The 24,891-nt window shown below is 39.9% G+C and overlaps 1 protein-coding gene across 1 annotated transcript in view; it reads left to right on the top strand.

Moving 5' to 3' along the window:
• The window catches only part of bfsp1 (beaded filament structural protein 1), a 46,350-nt gene extending 22,310 nt beyond the window's left edge, over positions 1-24,040 (top strand). The window contains exons 3-8 of the mRNA XM_002931744.5: positions 2,041-2,136; positions 9,532-9,624; positions 12,728-12,835; positions 15,265-15,485; positions 18,048-18,133; positions 22,801-24,040. Of these exons, the coding sequence (XP_002931790.1) occupies positions 2,041-2,136; positions 9,532-9,624; positions 12,728-12,835; positions 15,265-15,485; positions 18,048-18,133; positions 22,801-23,705 (1,509 nt within the window). The 3' untranslated portion in view covers positions 23,706-24,040. The remainder of the gene's footprint in view (positions 1-2,040; positions 2,137-9,531; positions 9,625-12,727; positions 12,836-15,264; positions 15,486-18,047; positions 18,134-22,800) is intronic.
• The last annotated feature ends 851 nt before the right edge of the window (positions 24,041-24,891 follow it).

Here is a 24,891-nt window from a genome sequence, read left to right as displayed (position 1 = left end):
ATGGCCATGTGGTGAGAGGCACAAAATGAAGGCAATCTCCACCAACTAGAGCAGGGGTAGGAAACCTATGGCTCAGGAGCCAGATGTGGCTCTTTTTATGGCTCCATCTGGCTCGCTGCCAAATCTTTAATAAAAAAAATAACGGGGGCGTGGCCTGCGCTAGGCGGATAGAAGACATGTTCTAAGACTTAGAACACATCTTCTATCTGCCAAGCGCAGGCCACGCCCTCCTCTGCATTGCATCTGGCATCCTTGGCACCCACCTTACCTTGCCCCTGTGCTCGGCGGGTAGAAGACGTGTTCTAAGCCTTAGAACACGTCTTCTATCCGCCGAGCACAGGCCACACCCTCCTCTGCATCACATCAGGCATCCTTGGGACCCACCCTACCTTGCCCCACAGCATCTGTGGCCAAACATATTGTATGGCTCTCATGGAATTACATTTTAAAATATATGGTGTTTATGGCTCTCTCAGCCAAAAAGGTTCCCGACCCCTGAACTAGAGGGATCCCCAACCTTTTTTACTTTTGAGCCACATTCAGATATAAAAAGTGTTGGGGAGCCACATAAGCATGAAAAAAGTTCTTTGGGGATGCCAAATAAGGGATGTGATTGGCTATTTGGTAGCCGCATGTGGACTGTTAGCCTGCAGGAGGCCCTGCTTGGAGTAAAACTGTGTCTCTTTGCTTCCAAAACTTGTCTCCAAGCCAGATGTAAAAATAAGCACCTACTTTGGGGCCACTGGGAGCAACATCAAATGGGGTGGTGAGGGACATGTTGCTCATGAATCACTGGTGGGTGATCTCTGACATAGAGCTTACAATCTAAGTGGGTAGATAACAGACAGGACCATTTTTATATAAAAATGTTTTATTTTTTATATATTCAGTTATAGGATCTATTACCCAGAATGCTCGGGACCTGGGGTTTTCCGAATAATGGATCTCTCTGTAATTTGGATATACATACTTTTTTTTTTTTTACAAAAAAAAGCATTTAAAAATTAACTACCCCAACAGGCTTGTTTTGCCTCCAATAAAGATGAATGATATTTTAAGATGGTCATACACAGTACGATCCTCTCATTTGGCGAGGTTGCCAAAGGAGCATATCTTTTCCCGGTGGGTGATATTGGGCTAATTCGATCTGAGGGCCAAACAACTGAATTAAAATGGCGGGTATATGGGCCATCAGACCGAGGACCGCATCAACAAGTCAATGCGGTCCCAGATCTGAATTGGCAGCTGAAATCTGCCCATGTAATGCCACCTTTAGTTGGGATCAAGTACAAAGTACTGTTTCATTATTACAGAGAAAAAGGAAATCATTTTTAAGAATTTGAATTATTTGCTTAAAATGGGAGATTGCCTTCCCTTAATTCAGATCTTTATGGATAACAGGTTTACAGATAACGGATCCCATACCTGCCCAGGGCGTGTATACGGAGAGCAGATTTTAGTAAATAAATACTTTCTAAACGGCGGAAAAACCAATCCGATTTTTCCGCAACGGCGATGAAAAAGTCGCAGAAAATATCCGAAAAAGTCGCGACAGAAAAATCGCGGGACATACGAAAAAGTCGCAAAAATACCGATCATTACGAAAAAACGCATTCGGACGCCTTCGGACCGTTCGTGGATTAGTAAATCTCCCCCATAGAGTCCAGTGCAAAATAAAATGACCAATAAACGTTGCAGATAAGAACTTCCCATCAGGTGACCACTCACCTATGCACAATTTCCCCCCGTATCTGCCACATATAACAGCAGTCTGGTCTCTGGGGTCATGGGGATTTCTCTTGTTAATTACTTGTGGGCTGTGATAAACTCTGACAGATCAGAAAATAAATAATAAATACTTATTATGCCTCTGCATCAGTTACAGTGTCTATAAAAGGGCCTGACCAGTGTAACTGTGCACAGTACATCAATATACCATCATTACGAATTAGGCCTATTCCCCTCATACATTCGCTACCAGCCGTGCCAGACATTGTACATTTATTTCAAGGCAAATGCTCTTTTTTCTTTGTCTTTTAGGAAGCTGATGAAGCTTTGCTTAGCAATCTTGAGCTGCAGATCCAATCACAGTTCCTGCAAGATGATATAAATGCAGCAAAGGAAAGGTACAAGAAGGTAAACTATTGGCACAGCATTATTATTACTATAAACATTAAAATTAAATACAGGTACTATTACAGTGTGATAATTGCTTTGTTCCTGCCATTCGACATGCAGTATGTATTCTGCTTTGATAAACAAATTCACTGAACAATAATAACTGCTTCCCATGGGCTCTTCTCTTATATGAGTTCCACTAAGTAGCTTACCTTACACCTTCCAGAACAGATTGCTTTCTTCAAACCACCCCCCCCCCCACCAGAGTAGCAGAAGCATGACCCACGCATCATCCTACACTTGCTTACACACCTCACTCACCAATAAAAATGGCGTGACAATATCATTGTTGGAAATGATAATGGCCACAGCTTTATTTAACATGACAAGGGGACTCCTCAATTTCCCTTCGCCTTCAGCCATCCCTCTGAACCCCATTGTTACATACATTAATAAAACACCAGGAGACGGTAATGGGTAAAAAGAGGCCACAGCATTTATTTACATTTTATCAAATAAATAGGACCTTGCCAGCCTCACCCCAAGGCAATATTCGAAGCCAGAATTCCATAAGAGATCGCTACTATGCTCTGCTGTTCCTTACTGAAGACTTGAGATCAGCACTATGTCATTATATCCACCACTGAGTATTAGGCTGCCTCTACCTACAGAGAGGATGGCCCCAAACTCTGCTACCAGCAGGAGCTGCATCTCCCACCATGAGAGAAGTTCAGCAGCCCTGCTGCCGGTCCTGAATCTGCAGTGCCTCGATGATAGGAAATCCAAGCAGGCTGTCACCTAGCACAAGCAGTAGTAGCGTCTGTATCAATCAACCCACCGTGCAGTCAAAGGAGAGAAGCTCCTTTCTCCCTCTTCTAAAATTTCCTGTGCAGTACTCTGGCAAGGTCCTACTGCTGCTGTGACAGAAACAACTTAAAATACATTAACATATATCCACTGTTTTGATCCAGAGGAAGGCAAAAAACCCAGCCTGAAGCCTGTGCCAATTATGCCTCAAGAGGGAAAAAATTCCTTCCTGACCCCACCTGGCGATCGGAAAATTCCCTGGATCAAGGATTTGACTTTTATTTAACATAAATAATACCATGCAGACTCTCACATTCATACTGTATAGTGTTACCGAAACCACAATATAACAGTGCATATTGGAAAACATTCACATTCTGTTATTAACAGATAATATGAGAGCATAAAGAAGAAAATATCCTGGCATTTTACAAAATATGCAAAAAAGAGGGGAGGGTGGGTGGGATGTTTCTACCTGTTCAGAAGATAGGAAGTGAACTCCTTCTTTTGTGACATCATATCCCTATCCTTCTCCACCCCCAGCCCAGCTTTCCCCCTCCTTAACATACTGCTTCTCACCCAATCACAGCTGCATCTGATTTTTCAATCTTTAAACATAAACCAGTGTAATCTGGCTGCTGGTCATTCGGATCCCTTGTCATGCAGCCCCTGCGTTTATAGCTTCAGGGCTTCCTTGACAAGGGGACTCCTCAATTTCCCTTCGCCTTCAGCCATCCCTCTGAACCCCATTGTTACATACATTAATAAAACACCAGGAGACGGTAATGGGTAAAAAGAGGCCACAGCATTTATTTACATTTTATCAAATAAATAGGACCTTGCCAGCCTCACCCCAAGGCAATATTCGAAGCCAGAATTCCATAAGAGATCGCTACTATGCTCTGCTGTTCCTTACTGAAGACTTGAGATCAGCACTATGTCATTATATCCACCACTGAGTATTAGGCTGCCTCTACCTACAGAGAGGATGGCCCCAAACTCTGCTACCAGCAGGAGCTGCATCTCCCACCATGAGAGAAGTTCAGCAGCCCTGCTGCCGGTCCTGAATCTGCAGTGCCTCGATGATAGGAAATCCAAGCAGGCTGTCACCTAGCACAAGCAGTAGTAGCGTCTGTATCAATCAACCCACCGTGCAGTCAAAGGAGAGAAGCTCCTTTCTCCCTCTTCTAAAATTTCCTGTGCAGTACTCTGGCAAGGTCCTACCGCCACAACGAGCCCAACTGAAAACCTTCAGTTGGGTTCGTCCCCACCATAAATTTTTAACTATGTTATAAAACATTTCTTTTTGTATCACACATACTGTACCACAGGATAGAATAAAATTGGCCATTGGCTCTATGGTATAAATACAAATCATTTTTTTATTTATTTATTTTTTTTAAATATCATATGTATGCAAAACATAAATAAATACTTTCCTTTATTGAAATACCTTTAAATCCATGACCATGTGCAATTACCAACATGGCCAGTTATGGATGTATATTTTTTGGACACGTTACAGCAAGGCAAAACTTCCCACTAGGATGCCTGGCATATCAGCCCAAATAGTTCTCAACTAGAGGATTTGATGAGCACAAAAAACAAAAACCACTGGAGCATTCTATTGGCATTCTAACATGCCCTCCAGCTGTACACGCCTAGCTCAGAGGGTAAGATCAACCAACCACTTACCAAGCTGCTCCATAGCTGCCTGTCCTCTCTGTGGAGACCTCCCTCCGGCTGTACTTGCCTCGCTCAGAGGGTAAGGTCATCCAACCACTTTGCCATACTGGTCCGGTAGCTGCCCATCCATACTGTGAAGACCCAGCTCAGAGACCCCAGCTCTGAGGGTAAGGCCAACCACCACTCCACCATGCTGCTTCCATAGCAGCCCTTCCACACATGTGGAGACCCAGGTCAGAGACCCCAGCTCTGAGGTTAAGGCCAACCACCACTCCACCATGCTGCTTCCATAGCAGCCCTTCCACACATGTGGAGACCCAGGTCAGAGACCCCAGCTCTGAGGTTAAGGCCAACCACCACTCCACCATGCTGCTTCCATAGCAGCCCTTCCACACATGTGGAGACCCAGCTCAGAGACCCCAGCTCTGAGGGTAAGGCCAACCAACCACTCCACCATGCTGCTTCCGTAGCAGCCCTTCCACGTTGTGGATGCCCAGCTTCGAGGAAAAGGTCAAACTGCTCCTGTTGCTGCTCCCGTACACTTGCTGTTCCTGTACACACTACCGCAGCTCTGAGGGTAAGGCCAACCAACCACTCCACCATGCTGCTTCCGTAGCAGCCCTTCCACGTTGTGAATGCCCAGCTTTGAGGGTAAGGCCAAACTGCTCCTGTCGCTGCTCCCGTACAGACTACTGTGCTTTTTGCCACAGCCCATCCCTTTGTGCAGAGACCTCCATCCAACCTTGCAAGCCTAGCTCATAAGGGCCCAGCTCAGGGAAAAAGGCCAACCAACCACTTTTTCTTAGGCTTTGATATTATAGTCACTGTAGTGACAACTAGCCACAGAAAGAAAGAAATAATAACCTTGTCGAGAATGGGGGCTATTAGTTTCTTGCCTGCTTGTATGCCCTCCCCCCCAGGTGATCAAATCATATACTGACAGTGGGGAACTGCTTTCTGCCCAGAAAATTTAAAAATAAGTTCTATGAATTAAAGGCTAGCATTGTGCCAGGGAGCTATGTGATCAGCTTAAATATACATATATATATATACATACATATATATATATACACATATAAGCTACAGTAAGCAGGCCTCTATCATATAATCTTGGGGTTGCTAATTCTATATAATTGCACAGATATGGTGAAATTGTATCTACCCCCCAATTGCAAGCTGAGTGCCCTGAAACTGCAAGCGACATTGTGCTAAGCGTATGGTATTTTCACAGGAGCTGTGGCTTTCTTATACAAACCTTTTTTCAGAGGGAATGCTTGCCAGTAATAAACCACCATCCGCCTTCATGGACTACCTGGCATGCCAGCCACCCAACCGTTAGGGGTTGGGTGGGCAAGTGTAACCAGGCAGCCAATTGTCAACACTCCTGTGGGACCCAAGCCCATCAAGCACCTGCCTCGCTAATAGTCGGCTGCATCCCAGCTAAGCTACAATAGGCAGGCTCTGTTTTTTATACTTACCCATCAGACTCCTACTAGTTGTACTAATAGAGGATTATACTATATTTAGGTTCTGTCTGCAGTAGCAGCAGATTGTCCTCTGAGCATGACCTGAAATCTGTGACTCAATAAATTAGAGGTAAGGATCCTACTAAAGGCTGCTAAATCGAGAACTATATCTATAGAAATACCATGCAATGTACAGACTTCTTAAACCAAAGCCTGGGAAAGTTACTATATTCAGGCTTTGCCCTATTCCTGACTAAGCTCCTCTCTGTAAACTCAAACTACTGCTCTCTGTGTACTTTGATGAGTTGCAGTAGCAGCAGCTCAGTGTCACAGCCTGGATTTCTATATTTAATAGAGAGGATGCCTTTTTGGACTCAGGCTGACTCCCCTGCTGCCCAAGTGACTACAGTGCAATTAACTGCTGTAGCAACAACAAGGAAACGACTATTGAGCAGCCTGCCCAAATAGTTCTACCCCCAATGCTAGTAGTATAATGAGGAGTAAATTTGTATATACTTCAACTAATAACATTATGTAAAAGAGAGAGGTCTGTACATGGTCCATGATACACTCACAGGGGCAATAGTACTGTAATCCCCTCCTCCCTCACTCTCTCTCTCTATATATATATATATATATATGTGTGTGTGTGCCGAAACACAGTAGAACGACTTCTGCCCTAGGTACACAGCCTGAGTGTAGCCTCTACAGGAATGTTGTCCAAATAACTAGATGGCTATCTGGCAGGTTCTGCATGGGTTAATAATATATAGATAGATGACATCCGCAACTGGATAAGGCCCAGTAAATTTAGAGGTAAAACTCTGACAGCAGGCTGCTGAATCAAATGATTATATCTATAGAACTACTGTATAATACGTAGTGTTAGTAAAACAAAGCCCAGGAAAGTTACTGAATTCAGGCTTTGCCTTATTACCAACTGAGCCCCACCTCCAACTACAGCTCTCTCTGTATACTCCAACTGTAGCTCTCTGTATACTCCAACTACAGCTCTGTATACTTCAACTACAGCTCTCTGTATACTCCAACTATAGCTCTCTGTATACTCCAACTATAGCTCTCTGTATACTCCAACTACAGCTCTCTGTATACTCCAACTATAGCTCTCTGTATACTCCAACTACAGCTCTCTGTATACTCCAACTACAGCTCTCTGTATACTCCAACTATAGCTCTCTCTGTATAATCCAACTACCGCTCTCTGTATACTCCAACTATAGCTCTCTCTGTATACTCCAACTACAGCTCTCTGTATACTCCAACTATAGCTCTCTGTACACTGTAATGAGTTGCAGTAGCTGGATTCCTATTTAATAGAGAGGGTACATTTTTGGGCCCAGGCTGACTTCCATGCTGCCTGAGTGGCTACAGTGAGATTAACTGCTGTAAAGCTGCAAACAAACAGCAAGAGCCTAACAAACAGCTGCCCAAATAGTTCTACCCCCAAAGCCCGCAGTATAGTGAGGAGTTAGTGTGTATATACTGCAGCTAATAACAATATATTAAAGAGAGAGCTCTGCCTCATGTTTCTACCTGTTCAGAAGATAGGAAGTGAACTCCTTCTTTTGTGACATCATATCCCTATCCTTCTCCACCCCCAGCCCAGCTTTCCCCCTCCTTAACATACTGCTTCTCACCCAATCACAGCTGCATCTGATTTTTCAATCTTTAAACATAAACCAGTGTAATCTGGCTGCTGGTCATTCGGATCCCTTGTCATGCAGCCCCTGCGTTTATAGCTTCAGGGCTTCCTATAATACAAACAGTACAATAATTAAATACAATACCAATAAGTAAACATGTGTAATCATAACAATACATCAACATATAACCATAAGTGCAAAACATTAGTATGCAAACACTGACCCAGAGTCCCTTGCCAGTCTGCCCTTCCACAACCAAACTGAGCCGTGCTATCCTCCAGCCGCCCAATCCCTAGCTCGGAGGATACCCGCCGCCAAATCCGGGACCTATCCGGTCCCCTTTTCTACTTAGCCAGTTGGTACCCACCCATTTGTATTCCTTCCACCAATGGTCACCCACCTTAGGGGTTAAACCATCCATTATACCTGATCTGGCATACCAGAACAAGCTTCTCCCCCCGGCAGACTGACAAGGACCCGCCAAAGCTGTGACAACTACCAGGACTCTGATCCACTTCTAACCTTTTACCTACTCTTACCCGTATCTTTTCCACTAGCTAACTAAACCCTTGTACCCCTCGCCCTCCAAGGCCACATGTGTGACAACTATAAAAAACCAAAAATGTAAATAAAAGGAACCAACCCCCAACTAAGGGAGAGTGGGTGGGGACCTTTCTCAGCTGCGTCCACTCAAAATGGTGGATAGCCAGCCCCTAACTGTCCTCCTATATACCTTTCTCCGCCCCACCTTATTGGCACTCCCCTTTTGCATTACACTACACTATCCCCCGCTGTGATGCTGTGCAGGGTCATGCAGCCCCTCCTCCGACTCTGCTGCTCCAGGGCTTACACTACCTGTGCGAAGGGTCTTTCATGTGCTTTGTTATCCCACATCTTGGGGCTTCCCATTGTATGTGCTGCTCCTCAGAAGACTTGGAGAAGGAGGTCATACCCAAAGGTTATTTTAAGTGGCACAGGGGTAGCTGGCTGCCAGAAGTGAAACTCTTAGTTATTCAGGAGTTTAGATCCACATTTAAAATGCTAGGTTCATAATATAGTGAATAAAGAACCCCCTATTGTAAAAAATAAGGATATTATAAGTCACCGAGGAGTGCCATGGCCATTTAAAAAAAAACATGGCCAGAAGGTGAGTGCTTTTATACATGTCATGGAACTCCAAGGTGAGTTATGTCTGTGAAGACTTTCTTTCATCCAGTACATGATTTACAATATCTGGAAGAATTAAAAATTTCAGAGTGAAAAAAAATGTAGTGTCCATTGACTCCAGTGGATATTGAGCAAAACACCAAAAACGACCATTAACTCCAATGTGTTTTGCAGATAAATAAGTTGCTGCAAAAAAAATCCCTGTTGACTACAATGTATTTTGCTCAAAGAAAACGTTGCAACAAAAAATGACTTCATTGTGTGTTTTGCAAATTTTTCAACAAAACGGAACAGATTCACTCATCACTAGAGCTTAAACATGGAAGTCCAAAAACTATTGTCATGATAGTGGGTGTTGGGAATAAGCAAAGTTTTGGAAGTCCCCTGTGACCCCTATCCCTATGCCTTAGCTGGGGAATCAGAGCTCATTACACTGATCTACTAATGTCCAATTTGGGGCGAGTCTTTTAAAATATATAAAAAATATATAAAAAAATGAGTGTTAGTAAATCTGAAGTACATCGTAGTGCGTTTCTAGTGTACATAAAATATTATATAAACGGTTTTGGCTTCTACAGACACATGCAGAATCCATAATAAACTAGAACATTTTTATTCAACAGAACCTTATGGAAATCCAGACCTACGTAAGTATATTGCAGCAGATCATCCAAACAACCCCCCGTGTAGCAGCTATCACAGCCGGCATTGGTGAGGTAAGTTCTATTTATTTTTCTTGTTTTAAAGAAATGGGTATATTGATCTGTACTGCCCATTTACTTACTATATTGTATGCCGCCCATTTACTTACTATATTGTATGCCGCCCATTTACTTACTATATTGTATGCCACCCATTTACTTACTATATTGTATGCTGCCCATTTGCAAACTGCCCATTTACTTACTATATTGTATAGTGCCCATTTACTTATGTAGGGACACATAGGGTTAAGCTCCCTATGGCTTTACTTCCCTACCTCTTCACACCTTTATTGTTATTGGGCAAAGCCCTCTGTACTCAGGTTACAGTTCTAAAACTATCCCTTATAGGTTTAGTCAGGTTGTACACGCCCCCTGCAGACTGATATAGTGTCTAGCAGGAGGGTGTGGCTTCCTCTTTTGGCTGCATGCTGTGTCCCAAGCAGAGCTCCATCTGAGCCTGGGTGCAGTCAGGCCCCAGTAACACTACTGGAACAACTAAAGTCGGGGACAGGGCCCCATGAATGAGAACAAGTCAGCACAGCAGCTCTATTTAATAGCACTCTCTAGTAGAAGTGAGCATAGTCAGTCTAGCTAGAAAGGGCAGCCATTAGCCCCACCTAAGGAGACATTAAGGGTTTAGCCTACCCCAGGCTCTGTATGCCTTGCTGTAGGGACTACAGTTAAGACAAAGGCTCAGGCAGTAATTACCCTTGAACCATCGTTGGCTGGAAGGGATCCGGTCCAGTAAAGGGCATCCATCTTGGTTTCTCAGCTAATACTCTGCACATCTCCATGTTGGGCAATACTGTTCGTAAAGGTCACAACTGCTATTTACCACTGTGACTTGCTATATCTACTGCTTGTGAGTATATAACAAACCTGGTGTCCATTTATACTATTTGCACCACACAACCTCAGCTAGTTGTAGTTCAACTACACCCTCGCTCCATAAATCTCCCACTTATTGGAGGCCCATGCCTAAGTATTAAGGGTCACATGTAACACAAGCTCTACACTACGCTACTAGCCAGGATTTGCCTTATCCTGTGTTAATAGTGTTACACTTACTATATTGTAAACTGCCCATTTACTTACTATATTGTATGCTGCCAATTTACTTACTATATTGTATGCTGCCAATTTACTTACTATATTGTATGCTTCCCATTTACTTACTATATTGTATACTGCCCATTTACTTACTATATTGTATACTGCCCATTTACTTACTACATTTACTGATTAAATCTACTGAACAATATAAGGCTTGACAGTCTTAATGGGACATGATAATTGTTTGTAAAACTATGTGCCACAATTCAATGTGCAGGTAAAAATGGGCCTGGGAACAATGTGCTACAGGGAGTTTGTTGTATGTATACATTACATTCATATATTGGGGTTTTATTCTGTGTTTTTGTTGTCCCACTGTATAAATAAATATCATGGGTAGAGGGAGGGGTAGCGACACAAATGGCATCCAGCATGTTTGTGCCCCACTGGCCTTTTAATTTAATTTTTGGCTCCTAAAGCACAGAGATATAGACTGGCAGGTTCCAAGGAGTTGATCCTTCAATCAAATCTAGGCTTCCTGGAATCAAGATATTTAGGAAATCTGGCCAGTCACCAGTGAATTGCCTTATCTTTTTATGGACTTAAATTTCCTTGGCATGGACAGAATGCTCTGAAAAATCACATCCAAGGAGAACTTGGAATTCATTGAGAGATGATATCTAATACAATAAACAGTAGCTTAGAATCTCCAGCTCATAATCTATTTCTGTGTTTATATATTACGATTCTCAATAGAATTTATAAAGTATTTTAAAGACGTCATACATTTGTGTACAAATCTGACATAATTGAAATAATGCCCCGGAAGTAAATCATGAATGGCACACACAAATGCCTGCATGAACATGCTGCCATAATAAAATACTGGCATGAACATGCTGCCATAATAACATGCTGGCATAAACATGCTGCCATAATAACCTGCATCAAACAACTGGCATCCCATGATAATTATCGCAATACAAATAAGATTTTTGTTGTTGCATGAGCCGCAGTATTAGCCATTATGTTTATATGTTCGATGCATTCTCTGCTGCTTTTATTTCCCCCAACCAGATACTTAAAGGAACAGTAACACAAAAAAATTTAAAGCAATGCTGTAATGGGAAAACATCAGCGCTGGCTCCTTCTGAAAGCTCAGACTCAGGCACAATGCACTGAGATGGCACCTACACACCAATATTACAGCTAAAAAATACATTTGTTGGTTCAAGAATAAAAATTTAAATGTCAGAATGAATTATTTGTGTAAACAGTGTAATTAAAACACTGGTAAAAGCTTTGTATTTGCTTCAGAAACACTACTATAGTTTTTATAAACAAGCCACTGTGTCACAATGGATGCAATTAAAATACAGCTAAGGGGCATGGGATAAACTCTGCAAAACAGCATCATATTCTACAGAGCTTATCTGCTATCTGTTGTGAAACCTGCTGTGTAACCTGGGCCTTTTCTCAATTTTTCCAACTACCCCCATGGCTACACAGCAGTTTGTTTATACAATCTATGTTAGTGTTTCTGAGACAAACACACATGTTTTACCAGTGCAGGGCAGCAGTATATTATATATTAATTACTTGGAAAACACATTTTTTTCTGTGTTACTGTTCATTTATAGAATAGGAATCTGTTCCAGGTTTTAAGAGGAACTCAGCTCTAATTAAATGGGGAAAATACAATTACAAACAAACATGAGCATCTTGCAGTGTAATATCATTTGATTATTACATTGCAAACTTCAGCAATTATTGTATTCTTAATCCCATTCAAAACCATGGAGAAGGAAGGGGAATGAGTTAGAGAGACATTTTCGAAATACCTGTTACCCATTGTTTATCTTCCTTCTGCTTGTTCCCCACCTCACTGTACCCTTGTCTTTTCATAGCATATAATCAAAAATGTAATTAAAGGGTAAAGATGATCCCTGACATTTTTTTCTTAGCATATACATTTACATATGTATTATATTATGTATATATATATATATATAATGTATATGTGTGTCATGGGATACCAGTTAATCCCTTCTGTTTCCTGCAGGAAAAGCTGATATCTGAAAGACGAATCCCGATACTACAGAGCCAGCTAGAGGAATATAAGAGCATTCTCAGTCAGCTTCAGGCTCAGAAGTTAAAACTTCAGTCTGAGGTAATAAATCCAGAATATCCATAATACATATTTTTATACTGTGTGTTATAGTAATTAAAGAGAAAATAGATTTGAGTTTAAGCTCTCTGTCACTTTTGGCCATATTGGAATAACCATAAGTCAGTGCTGTCACGGTTATAGAGTAAGTTCACCGCCATCCTTGGATTCTCAGACTGTAAGTCAATGCCTGCGTGGCGCCTGTCTGCATACAATAACAACATGCAAATACACTTTATATATTTTCGGCTACTATTTTAATGGCGACAATAAACCTTACATTACAAAAAATAATACATTTGACCTTAGTGCATTTTCATACATTGAGGAGTGCGGCCCTTGTCATGCTGGTGGCTGAGACAAGTGAAAACAGGGGGTAACTTACTGTATCTAATGGGAAGATAGCACCAATATCAATATTGCTTTTTACAAAAGTTTCTGTTCCCTTTCTATACAAATCAGTGCCTCCACATTGTCCCTATTATAAGCCTTTCTGGAGGTGCTAGGACTTATAATTCAGCTGTTGATGCTGGAATATCACCAAGGCAAATTATTATGGCTATAATATATGGTGTCTGTATTGGGACATCATGAAACTTTGGAATCAAACATCATGCCCACATCAATATCTGACCTATAAACTTACATTATAATCCTGAACCCTTATAATGTTAGCGAGTACAGTGGCCATTTTAGGACATTCTCAGTAAAAACTCAAGTGCGCCATATACTGTAAACCCCTGGTACTCTATCCTATTATGTTGTAGCAGATTGGTGTACTCCTTCAAAGAACTGCTTGTCATACCTCCGCTGTCCCTCATTTTCAAATCCATTGTCATAGGAAAATACAATGGCACCTCTGTCCTCCTCTCTTTCCATTAGTTATCCCGCATCCCCCTCAGTCATCCTTCCTCCTTCCTCAGTTATCCAACACCCTCTCTGTCATCTTTCTTCAGTGATCCGCTGTCCTCCATTAGTGAGCGAATACAAGGATTTTAACCACATAAATGTAACTAAACCTTATTTAGAAGCAACCCCAATATTAAGGGGCGTATTTATTATGCTTTGCAAAAAATTGCGAGAAAATTCACCACACATCACCAGGCTTTGGCGTGTAAAAAATTGCGCAAAATCAGTGTAATATTTTTACACGTAAAATAACGGCGTAAAATCTAGCATTCGGAAGGCGATGTTCTCTGTTTTCACACAGCTTTTTACGCCGTTTTTTGTCAAATTTGTCAAATTCGTTTTACACAGCACAATAAATATGCCCCTAAATGAAATTTGTCCAGGTCCCTTTTTGTAAATGAATGATTTTATTCACATTTGTTAAGAGCCATTTAACTTTTATGTCACACCGTTTATCATTGTGTGTTTCAGATGATCATTTCCTATATGTGCCAAATAACATTACTTACAGTATTCTGACTATACTATACGGTCAGTTTATAACTGGACTATACTTACTGCACTTGAGTTACTTCTAAACCATCCATACAATATAACCTGGGCTGCATTAGATATGTTCCTTTTAACTTGAGAGCTTGAGCAAAATTAAAGTTATTTTTTAAAGTGAACCTCAAAGAATGGGATTAGTAAGCAAGATATATTGCTAGAAAAAATGTACCATGTGCTGTTTGGATTGAGAAATGTTATTAAGCAACCACATGCTTGCTTTGCTTTTTCTACAACAATAATCGTTAGTTGCAAAAAAGATTTCCGAAGAATTGCAGCCAATCTAAGTGTTATAGTGCCATCTTGTGTATATTTGTGTATATGCCACTGTACGTTTGGGTAGCAGCCTGAACAGTCTTAAATATGAAGCCAAATCTAAGTCTAATTCACTACCTTTTATTATTGACCCCACAAGAGGAAATTGGATTTACTGCTCTAGTCAATTATTTATACACCTATACATACAGCAGAGCTGTACAGTTTTCAACTCTTCGGAGAACTAAAATCCTCGTACTACTTGGATTGATAGCCAGTGATAAGCCTAGATATATGGAACAAATGTGAATATAGGAAAGAGTACCCTCTAATGAATCAATAAAAAACAATACTAATGTACTGTATAAAATATATATATATATCCTACAAAAGATGTTCTATTAGTGTTTTTTCAGTATCCTTTGGCCTGCACAGTGGCAACATTGTTAGGATCAAATTTGCTCCCCAGAGATTCCTTGGAGTTTGGTGTTGCTTATACCATACATGACACTGGGGCTGATTTTAAAAGTACTGGTACATTTTTCAGAGTGGTAATGCAGGCTGAAGGCAGTCTAATGTCACTGCTACACTGAATAATACCAAAATGACACAAATCCAACTTGATTTATCCACAAAATGGCCAAATATGGAGAACTGAATATGTCTTGTAGATACTTCCTTTCTGTGCAAAGAAACCCAGTGTTGTGCTGTATTTTTAACAGACTTCAGTGCTGGAAGAAACAATAAAGAGCACCCAGGAGAGTTATGATGATGAAATACAACTGTACAATGAGCAAATTGAAGTCCTCAAGAAAGGCATGGAAGAAGTTGAAAAGTCACTGGAAAAGTTAATGAATGATTGCCGCCAGCTATCCATTTACCAGCAGTCCTTGGAGCATGAACTAGAGAGGTATAAGCGAATCATTGAGAATGAGGATCACAGGTGGGTTTACTGAGCAATGTAGCAAGGTTTCTTTGTGCCCCTCTTTGTATGGCATCATTTGCTAGACTAGAAAATATTAGGAAAGTGTGAAGGAGAACCCTTCCTCGGCTCTTCAAGCCTTCACTGGTTGACTACAGTTAGGGACTGGGAGCAGTATTTATATATGTAACACTGTTTTGGAGCTGTACCACTCTTAAGCCCATAGGGAATTGCCTATCCCCACAAAGGGGCTCTCTGTAACTCCCAGCAGAGCGTGCATTACACAGGACACATGGGCCCAACCTGTAGGATTGGAGGATGGGTTTTCCATGCTGGCTTCACACACAGGACAGTTCTTCAATAATTTGGGCATTACAGCTTCTTTAAAGCACAGTATATAGGTATGGAATCTGTTTTCCAGAAACCTGTTATCCAGAGAACTCTGAATTATGAAAAGGTTGTCTGCCATAGACTCTATTTTAATTAAATAATTCAGTTATTTAAAAATGATATTTTTTTAAGTCACAGCCATGGTGGTGCTCATTTGTAAGTGTGGAGTCCCTGGAATACATGTCCCTCTTGGGATCACTTTGGAACCTATCAATTGAGTCTTTATGCTGGCTGTTCTGCTAACTACCCCCAATCTGACTCACATTCCTAGAGTGAGCTATTACAAAAGCTAACCTCTTCAGTTATACTTATCTACTGAGGCTTCCTACTTCAGGATCTCCAGCACCATCTATCCGGCCAGCAAGTGAACTGGGTTTAACCATTAATGGGACATTCAAGTAATGCTGCCCAACCTCCCTATTCCAAAAAAAAGCACCAGAATTTATTAAACTATTTCCCTGACCTCGGCCTGTATTTGGATCTCCCTAGCAGCACTTCTTATCCTGTACTTGGAAGCAGTGATATCTTTAACAAGGAACATAGGATGCTGTAACTCTCAGACACTCAGATAAATAGTGATAGAGAGTAGCAGGAGTCAGAGGAGAGATGGGGAAGAATCTTCCCAAGCATCCTCCAGCTCCCCCACCCAGTGTCCTCCTGCTTCCCCCAGGGACCCCCGAAGCATCCTGCAACTCCCCCCAGCATCCTCCAGGGCCTCCCAACCATCATCCAGTTCCTCTCCCCTGCGTTGGCTCCCCTGCGTGCTCCGGCTTAAGTGATGTCCTCCGTTATTTCCTGCTGCTCCCCACTCCATTTGCGCTTATATATGGTTGCGCCCCGTACATGTGACGCCACTACGCACGGGGCACAACCTTATATAAGCGCAGATGTAGCGTGGAGCACCAGGACATAACGGAGGACGCCAGCAGTGATAGGGCCCGGATTTGATTAAAGGGGGGCCCGCGCTAAGAAGACTCTAGCACGGCCGGGCACCCTTTAGAGTTAAAAACTACCGGGACTACTGTCCCCCCTGTGCCCCCCTGATGGCGGCCCTGGGGAAGATATATATAAAGTGATCAAGCTGGACTCCACATTTCTTTTAATTCCAATCCTTATAAACACACAAGTGCCTCTCTATGATTGTGTGCAGGCAAACACCACTAATATGTCTTTTATAAAAAAGGTATGGATCATGGATGCCACAGAATCTGGCAGTGAAGGAAGAGTGCTCAGTGGTTTTGCAGTTGCAACAAAATACATTCAGCACAAAGTGCAAGTACCTGCCTTGCCAATGCCTTGCTCTGGCCCTGAACTGAAGTGCTCCCATGGTGCAATGCATGTATTTTTGTGTGACAACACATTATATTATTTCTTATGGTATCAGTGGTGGCATCCTAAATCTTTTACTGCATTACAATTCTGTTAGACTTGATATATAGGTGAAACTACAGCACGGGAGTTCAGTGGGTAGCCTTTCTGTGGTGCAGCAATGGGTCCAGAGTTTGATTCCCGCTTGGGCAGTATCTGCAATGGAGTTTTATGTTCTCCCATGTCTGCATGGGTTTCCTCCAGTTTCCTCCCACACTCCAAAAACATGCAGGAAGGTTAACTCGTACTTTATAAAACTGACGATAGTGTGTGTGAATGTGATAGGGGCTTAGAGTGTAAGTTATACTGGTGCAGGGATTGATGTATAATCTTTGTAGAGCACTGCAGTAAATTGTCTGTGCTATATAAATACTCGGAATTTAATATATACTGTTGCACATTGCACATTAAGGCTAAAATTCTAAAATAGGATAAAATAATCTGTTTACTGTAGGTAACCCCTAGTTGTAATATAGTTCATTCATGTGTATTATATAGGTGATTTTACTTATGTATTATTAGACCAAATCTCAGTTTCTTTCATTTCTTTCTTAAAGGTAATCGGGGCCAAATTTTTTTCCCATCAAAATTGTGGGACAATAGAGCCAGCTTAGTTACCATCAAGTACAAGCTACTGTTTACTATTATGGGAAAAAAAGAAATCATTACAAGACTGGAATTTTTTGCTTAAAATGGCGATGTCCTTCTTGTAATTCAGATCTTTTATTATGAAGGATTTTCTGGATTAGGCATTCCATACCTTTACATTTAGTAGACACATGCAAGTTTCATATGTTACATAGACATTCTGTTTCTCTGTTTTAGATTAAACTCTGCAATAGTTGGAACTCCAATTACTCTCTTCATGCAAAGTGTCAAGTCCTCTCAGATGTCCACAACAAGAGGAAGAGGTAATGGTTAGAATAATTCTTGTGGTAGTAGAGGAAGGCTAATATACAACACTGACTTTGAAACTACACAATTATGTTGGTTCCAAGATCATAATTTATTTGATAGCTAAGCATCAGCATGCAAACCATGGAAATCCCAGTACAGACATGCAAAGAATAGACAGGACCATGCTTACAAGCACCGACAAAATAAATTGGCTGGTTGAATGATTCAAAAAATGAATAACATGTAGAGATCTCTTTAACCTACTATGGAAGGGTGCACATTCTAAATTCAGAACAAGGTACTTTCTGAATTGATTGAACAATTTCAATATTTAGGGGCACATTTACTAAGACACGAATCTGAACCGAATTGGAAAAATTCTGATTTGAAAACGAACATTTTGCGACTTTTTCGTATTTTTTGCGATTTTTTCAGCGTCTTTACGACTTTTCGGAAATTGTTGCGACTTTTTCGTTACCAATACGGTTTGCGCGAAAAAACACGAGTTTTTCGTAGCCATTCCGAAAGTTGCGCAAAATCTGGCGATTTTTTCGTAGCATTAAAACTTGCGCAAAAAGTTGCGCCTTTTTCGTAGCGTTATAACTTAAAAGAGGCGACATTTCGCGCAAGTTTTAACGCTACGAAAAATCGCCAGATTTTGCGCAACTTTCGGAATGGCTACGAAAAACTCGCGTTTTTTCGCACAAATCGTATTAATAACGAAAAAGTCACGAAAATTTTCCGAAAAAACGCAAAATACCGATCATTACGAAAAAAACGCAATCGGACGCATTCGGCCCGTTCGTGGGTTAGTAAATGTGCCCCTTAGTAAATGTAAGAAGGCCAGAGCTGTAGATGGTGTTAATGTACACGATATGACTATAGAATCAGTTCTCTGGAATATAAAAAGGTAATGTTAGCAATGAGAGTACATTGATGCAATTTGATTGGTATTCAAATGGATACAATGTTTGACGTAGAATGCCAGCAGATAGAGGGTTTAAAGAAGAAATGAATAATAATATTAATAATAATTAATAAAATAAAATGTTAAACCAGGCAAACTTACTTAGATTTTTTTGGTTCTTTGCAATAAATAAGGAAAGGATACTTAATCATAAATTAAAATGTAGAATGCTCATCAGTAGATTTGTGGGGTTTGGGTGCCAAGCCCTGAGCCTTCAGCTAAGGGGACAGGTCTACGTACAGATACACAAAGGCTGGCACTCCATAGACAATCCACTGACAGGCCAAATACAGCAGAAGTGGTTTATTCCAAAAACATGTCCAGAAGGAAAGCTGTATGTGTTTCGTGATACTGGCACTTAATCATGCCAAGCAAAGCAGAAGTGGTTTATTCCAAAAACATGTCCTGAAGAAAAGCCTTGCCCATTTCATGCCTTCTGGCACTTAATCATAGGCTGAATACTAGCCACAGCCTTTCCAATTTAAAAATAGAAAACAAGCAATAGAAACAAGGAAGAAAAAAAACTTTGCACGAAAAAACAAAGAGAATAAAAATTCAATATAAAGTATAAAACACAAGAGTGGCCCATTGAAATTCAGATTCACGTTGTCACGTCAAATTAAGATTCATACCATGGGAAGTCTAGTTTGTAAAGTAAATATCAATCTAACGTCTGAGTTAATTATAGAGAAATATCACCACTTCTGGGTGCTAATTGTATTCTGTCAATACCAGATATTTATAAACTGGGGATGATTAAAACTGTTCGGCCACAGTATCTTTAGAAGATGTTATATATAAAATATGTCCCCATATGCGATCCTTTGGGGTCCCTAAGGTCTGACAGACTTATTGAGAGCCCATTTAGTATGTCATCAGATAAATAACATGTTTAGAGTTTACAGTTGATTTATTGTTTCATGGAATATATCTTTCCTACAGAAAAGACAAAGGTACTGAAACAAATGACAACTGAACATATAATACATCATGTAAATATGACCTTTTGCTTTAAAGGTAAACTATACCCCCAGAATGAATACTTAACCAACAGATAGTTGATATCATATTTAGTGATAAGCGAATCTGTCCCATTTTGCTTCACCATAAAATTCATGAAATGGCAAGGAAATTCGTGAAACGACAAAAAATTAGCAAAACACATTTGTGTGGTTTTTTTGTCACCCGCTTCTTTTTCGCCGCCCGCACTTTTTTTAAGCAACCACGCCCAAATGTTGACATGACCGCGCCCTTTTTTTACCCGACTGCGCCCTTTTTTTATGTGACGGCCCAATTTGAGGAGCGGCAAAAATTTTTTTACATGCAGCAAATTTTTCTGCAGCGAATCCTCATGGAAGTTTTGCGAAAAAATTCACCAATGGCGAAATGCGGAAATTCGCTGCGAATCCATGCCTGGCGAAAAAAATTGCTTATCACTAATCATATTAAGTGGACTATCAAAGAATCTTAACAAACTGAAATATATATCAGTAAATATTGCCAAAATACATTCTTGAGCCCCCATTTAGTGATGGGCTGTGTGCTCCCTCAGAGATCAGCTGACAGGAAATAATGCAGCTCTAACTATAACAGGAAGTAGTGTGGGAGTAAAAGATAGAACAGTGTGCCCTTGGTTCATTTGTGTGCGCCCTTAATACTTGTGCGACCCTACTTAAAATGGCAATTCTCTAGTTAGGAACACCCATAGTATATTTTTCTGAAAATGGTTTATTTAGATGGAGCAGGGTTTTACATATAAGGTTTATGCCATGTACCTATATTGTTCGGGGGTATAGTTTTAACCAAATCAAATTTGCTTTATTGTTACTTTTCAATACACTGTGAGAATAATTTCCGGTATTCCTGACTTTTAGGTGATAAACCTATAGCGCTTACTATGTTTTTTTCTCTTGTTTCTATTGGCTGTTTTGTATTTAAATGTCAATGAGGCTGTGGTCATTATTTGGCATTCTTTTTTTTACAATTACTAAACCTCATGTAAGTATATAGATCTAGGCAAGTATGGTAGAGAAGGAGCTTACCCGTGGTACATGGTGGTCCAGGTGCTCATGCCCCAGACCCTCAGCATAGGGGAGCCAATTAGAAATCAAGTAAGCGAGATAGGAGATCTTAAAAAGATTTGATAATGATTAGTTAGTACTGCCTCTATGTGATTGGTCAGTCTGTCTTTAAATACCTTGTGCCTATAGGATGTTATCTAGCCTATGATCAAGTGCCCAGTATGGCACAAAACGCATAAGGCTTCATAGCATTTATGTGTTTAATTCAATAAATATTGCTGATTTTACTCTATAAATGAGCTTTATTCAACTTTAATGGAACTGCCTATCTCGCTTACTTGATTCTTTTTTTTACCCCTGTTTCATCCACTTACACTTAGGGGGCCATTTACTAACCATTTTTTTTTTGCGAATTGGATTTTTAGCACTTACAAGTCGCGGAAATTGTGAATTTTCATTTATCATGTGTCCGATCTGTAAAAAATCCGAAAGTAAAAATATTGCATCTAAAAGCTGTCAAGGTCATGTAGAAGCCAATGGCAGTTGTCCCTTAGCTGACTAATCTTTCTTTGCTTCATGGTTTTAGAGGTTTTTGAGGTTTTTTATCCTTTATTTGTGCAACAAAATGAAAAATTTTAATTTTTTTTGCATTTGGAGTTTATTGATCAACAGTCATATGTTTATAAATTTAATTCTACTTCAAATAACTTTAAAATGTAACAAATATTATCTTACCTATAAAAAAAGGATAGAATAAAACCATAAAAAAAACTTGAATACATTGATTTCTTTAAATTTTTCTCAACAAGCTTAAAAAAATTGAAAACTTGAATTGACTACATTTTGCTTAGGGTAGCTCCCATTTACTTCTACATGAAGATGCCAAAGTTTTACATTTGAGTTTTTCACAATTTTTTTGTTCAATAAATATAAAAAAATTGTGTTTTTTAAACCACCATTTAAATTCATGATTTTTAGCACAAAAAAAATTCAAATTGTGGGGGCAAAAAATAGGAATGTTGATAAATGACCCCATTAGTCAAGCATGTTATAGCCTGAAACAATTGTACAGAACAGTTCTGTAAAATAATACCCAGTTTTTTCATCTTAGCCCTTGTAGGGGAGCATTAGAAACATGACGTTCTTTAGCTTTTATAATCCTGGCCTTCTGTTTATTCATAGCTACTAATTTTGTAATATAGTTGTTTTTACCCCTGGTTTATTGTTTACACGTATCTATTTAGATAGATAGATGATAAATAGATAGATAGATAGATAGATAGATATAGATAGATAATAGATAGATGGATAGACAGATGAACAGATAGATGGATAGACAGATGGATATATAGATGGATAGAAAGATAGAAAGATAGATAGATAGATAGATAGATAGATAGATAGATAATAGATAGATAGATAGATAGATAGATAGATAGATGATAGATAGATAGATATAGATAGATAGATAATAGATAGAGGGATAGACAGATGGATAGACAGATGAACAGATAGATGGATAGACAGATGGATATATAGATGGATAGAAAGATAGATAGATAGATGATAGATAGATAATAGATAGATGGATAGATAGATAAATAGTTGTTTTACCCCTTTCATTAACCCCTATCATTGCTGTGATTATACATCTCCAATGTTCATGTAACAGATTCAATATACATTTATGCAGATATTACACTCGCTATACAAGATATTGCTACAGCAAAGCCAAGACAAAAGATGTTTCAAAGAAAAATGTTAAGAAGAAAAGAGATACCCTGCATAGAAATCAGTGATATTAACAACCAACATGAAGTTCTTGAGAAAGATGAAAGCAGTATAGAGAAGGGCCCCACAGAAAGTGAACATGACAACACTACCCTTGGTGAAGCAGAAAAAGATTTGGATCCTTTTGAACCTGGTGTAAGCGAAGAAGACGTACCTGATGGGGCACAGATAAGTAAAGCATTTAATAAACTATATGGTATGGTAAGGGGAAGAATGATAACCTATACAAAACCAGAACCTACTACTGAATTATTTGCAAAGAGTCGTTATGTCCTTGTAACAGGTGAATCTAGTTATGAGGACCCTTGCTTCTGCTCATCTAGCACTCAGACAGGCGGAAGGGTCAATGTTAGCATCATTCCTTATGTAATGCCAGGTAATGACATTCTACCCATTCCTGGGTTGCCTGAACCTTTTGAACCTTCAGACAGTGGAGATGATGAGGCAAATAGGAAAGATAAATATCCTGATAAACCAGAAGATGTAACGAAATTTGATGATGAAGAAGAAAGAAAAAATAAGAAAGGAAAACAAACAAAGGGCAAATATAAAGCTCTGCCAATTGTAATAATACCAGATGGAGGCACTAGGCGTGACTATGAGCAGCCGCAAATATACAGTCCAGGCGCAAATAATGAGTATATGGCATCACAAGCTGTCAGAGATGCAGACTGCCTGCATTCCATGAGCTATGAAAAAGTTGAGGTAGTGGAGTCAATTGAAAAGATCTCTGATGACAGCTTGAAGAGCTATGAAGAAACAGCAACAATTGTAGAAACTGTGATCGAGAAAACAAGGAAAAAATAAGGAGCTGATCTATAAAACTGCGGATGTTACACTTAATTCATTGATTTCAGCTATTGTAGGAAGGATTATTTCATATCCAAATAAGATTAATTATCAAGAACATTATATTTAGATGATAACTAAATACCCTTATTGGTCAATCAGAAAAGAATGAATGACTTTGTGCGGTGATTGTTCTACCTTACCCATTTCAGCTGTATTTATTCTATTGAAATGTAAACATTTCTCCTGACAAATATCCTGCTTCTATTTTAGCTTCTCAGTAAATTGATGTAAATACGTGTGACATCTGGTTAATTTGCATTCAAATAAAAATCGAATTCCTTGAGCACCCATTGCAAATGTGTTGTCATTTTGCCTCACAGCATCTTTATAACAAGAACACTGGGTTTTTGTGCAGTAATTATTGAAGGGGACATATTGTGTAAAAAAAAATGTGCCAATGAGTTATACTTTTTTAAATATCAAAGAAATGTGCTTTAAAAGGCTGATTTATTTAAAATGGCCCTGAAACAACCTACTTGCCCCTTCCATCTGTTCCACTTCCTTCTGGCTAGATCATGCGGATGTGAATGGGAGCCGGGGACACTCTGCACTGTAGGTTAGGAACCAATCAGCAGCTAGCGACCAGATAGGGAACTGAAGCCTGTCTTTGGTTGTGTGTATTGCAGGACTGTAGTTGGCTATCACCAGCAGGGACCGCCCACTAGTGATGAGCAAATGTTTTTTTTTTAACGCAAACATGCCTATTTTTGTCATGCCGATTTTGACGCAACCACGACTTCTTTTGACTGATGTTTCGCTAAACAATTCACCAATGACGAAATGCGGAAATTCACTGCGAATCCATGTCTGGTGATTTCATTTGAAATTTATGGGGAGTGCCAATAACATTTTAAAGATAATAGTGGTTTTTAGCTTTTTTCAGCTTCATATAAAATTCATTATTGTCTACAAGACTGGTGGGATTTTCTCTTATGATATATGTCCCCTTTGACCATCTACACAATACCTGTCTTTCTGTATCACGAGCAGAAGACTGATACAACTGAGACAATAGGTGAAAAAAGTTCATTTTCAAAGTTTATTAAAACAAGAAAAACAGAAAAAAACACAGATAAATATTTTCTTCAAAATATAGAATTTCGCTGTTCATATTTCGCTGAGCTCCTTGCGCAGGTATGTC

This window comes from Xenopus tropicalis, chromosome 5, assembly GCF_000004195.4.
Source record: "Xenopus tropicalis strain Nigerian chromosome 5, UCB_Xtro_10.0, whole genome shotgun sequence".
Classification (NCBI taxonomy): domain Eukaryota; kingdom Metazoa; phylum Chordata; class Amphibia; order Anura; family Pipidae; genus Xenopus; species Xenopus tropicalis.
The sequence above is the reverse complement of the archived record's forward strand: the minus strand, read 5'-3'. Positions and strand labels throughout refer to the sequence as shown.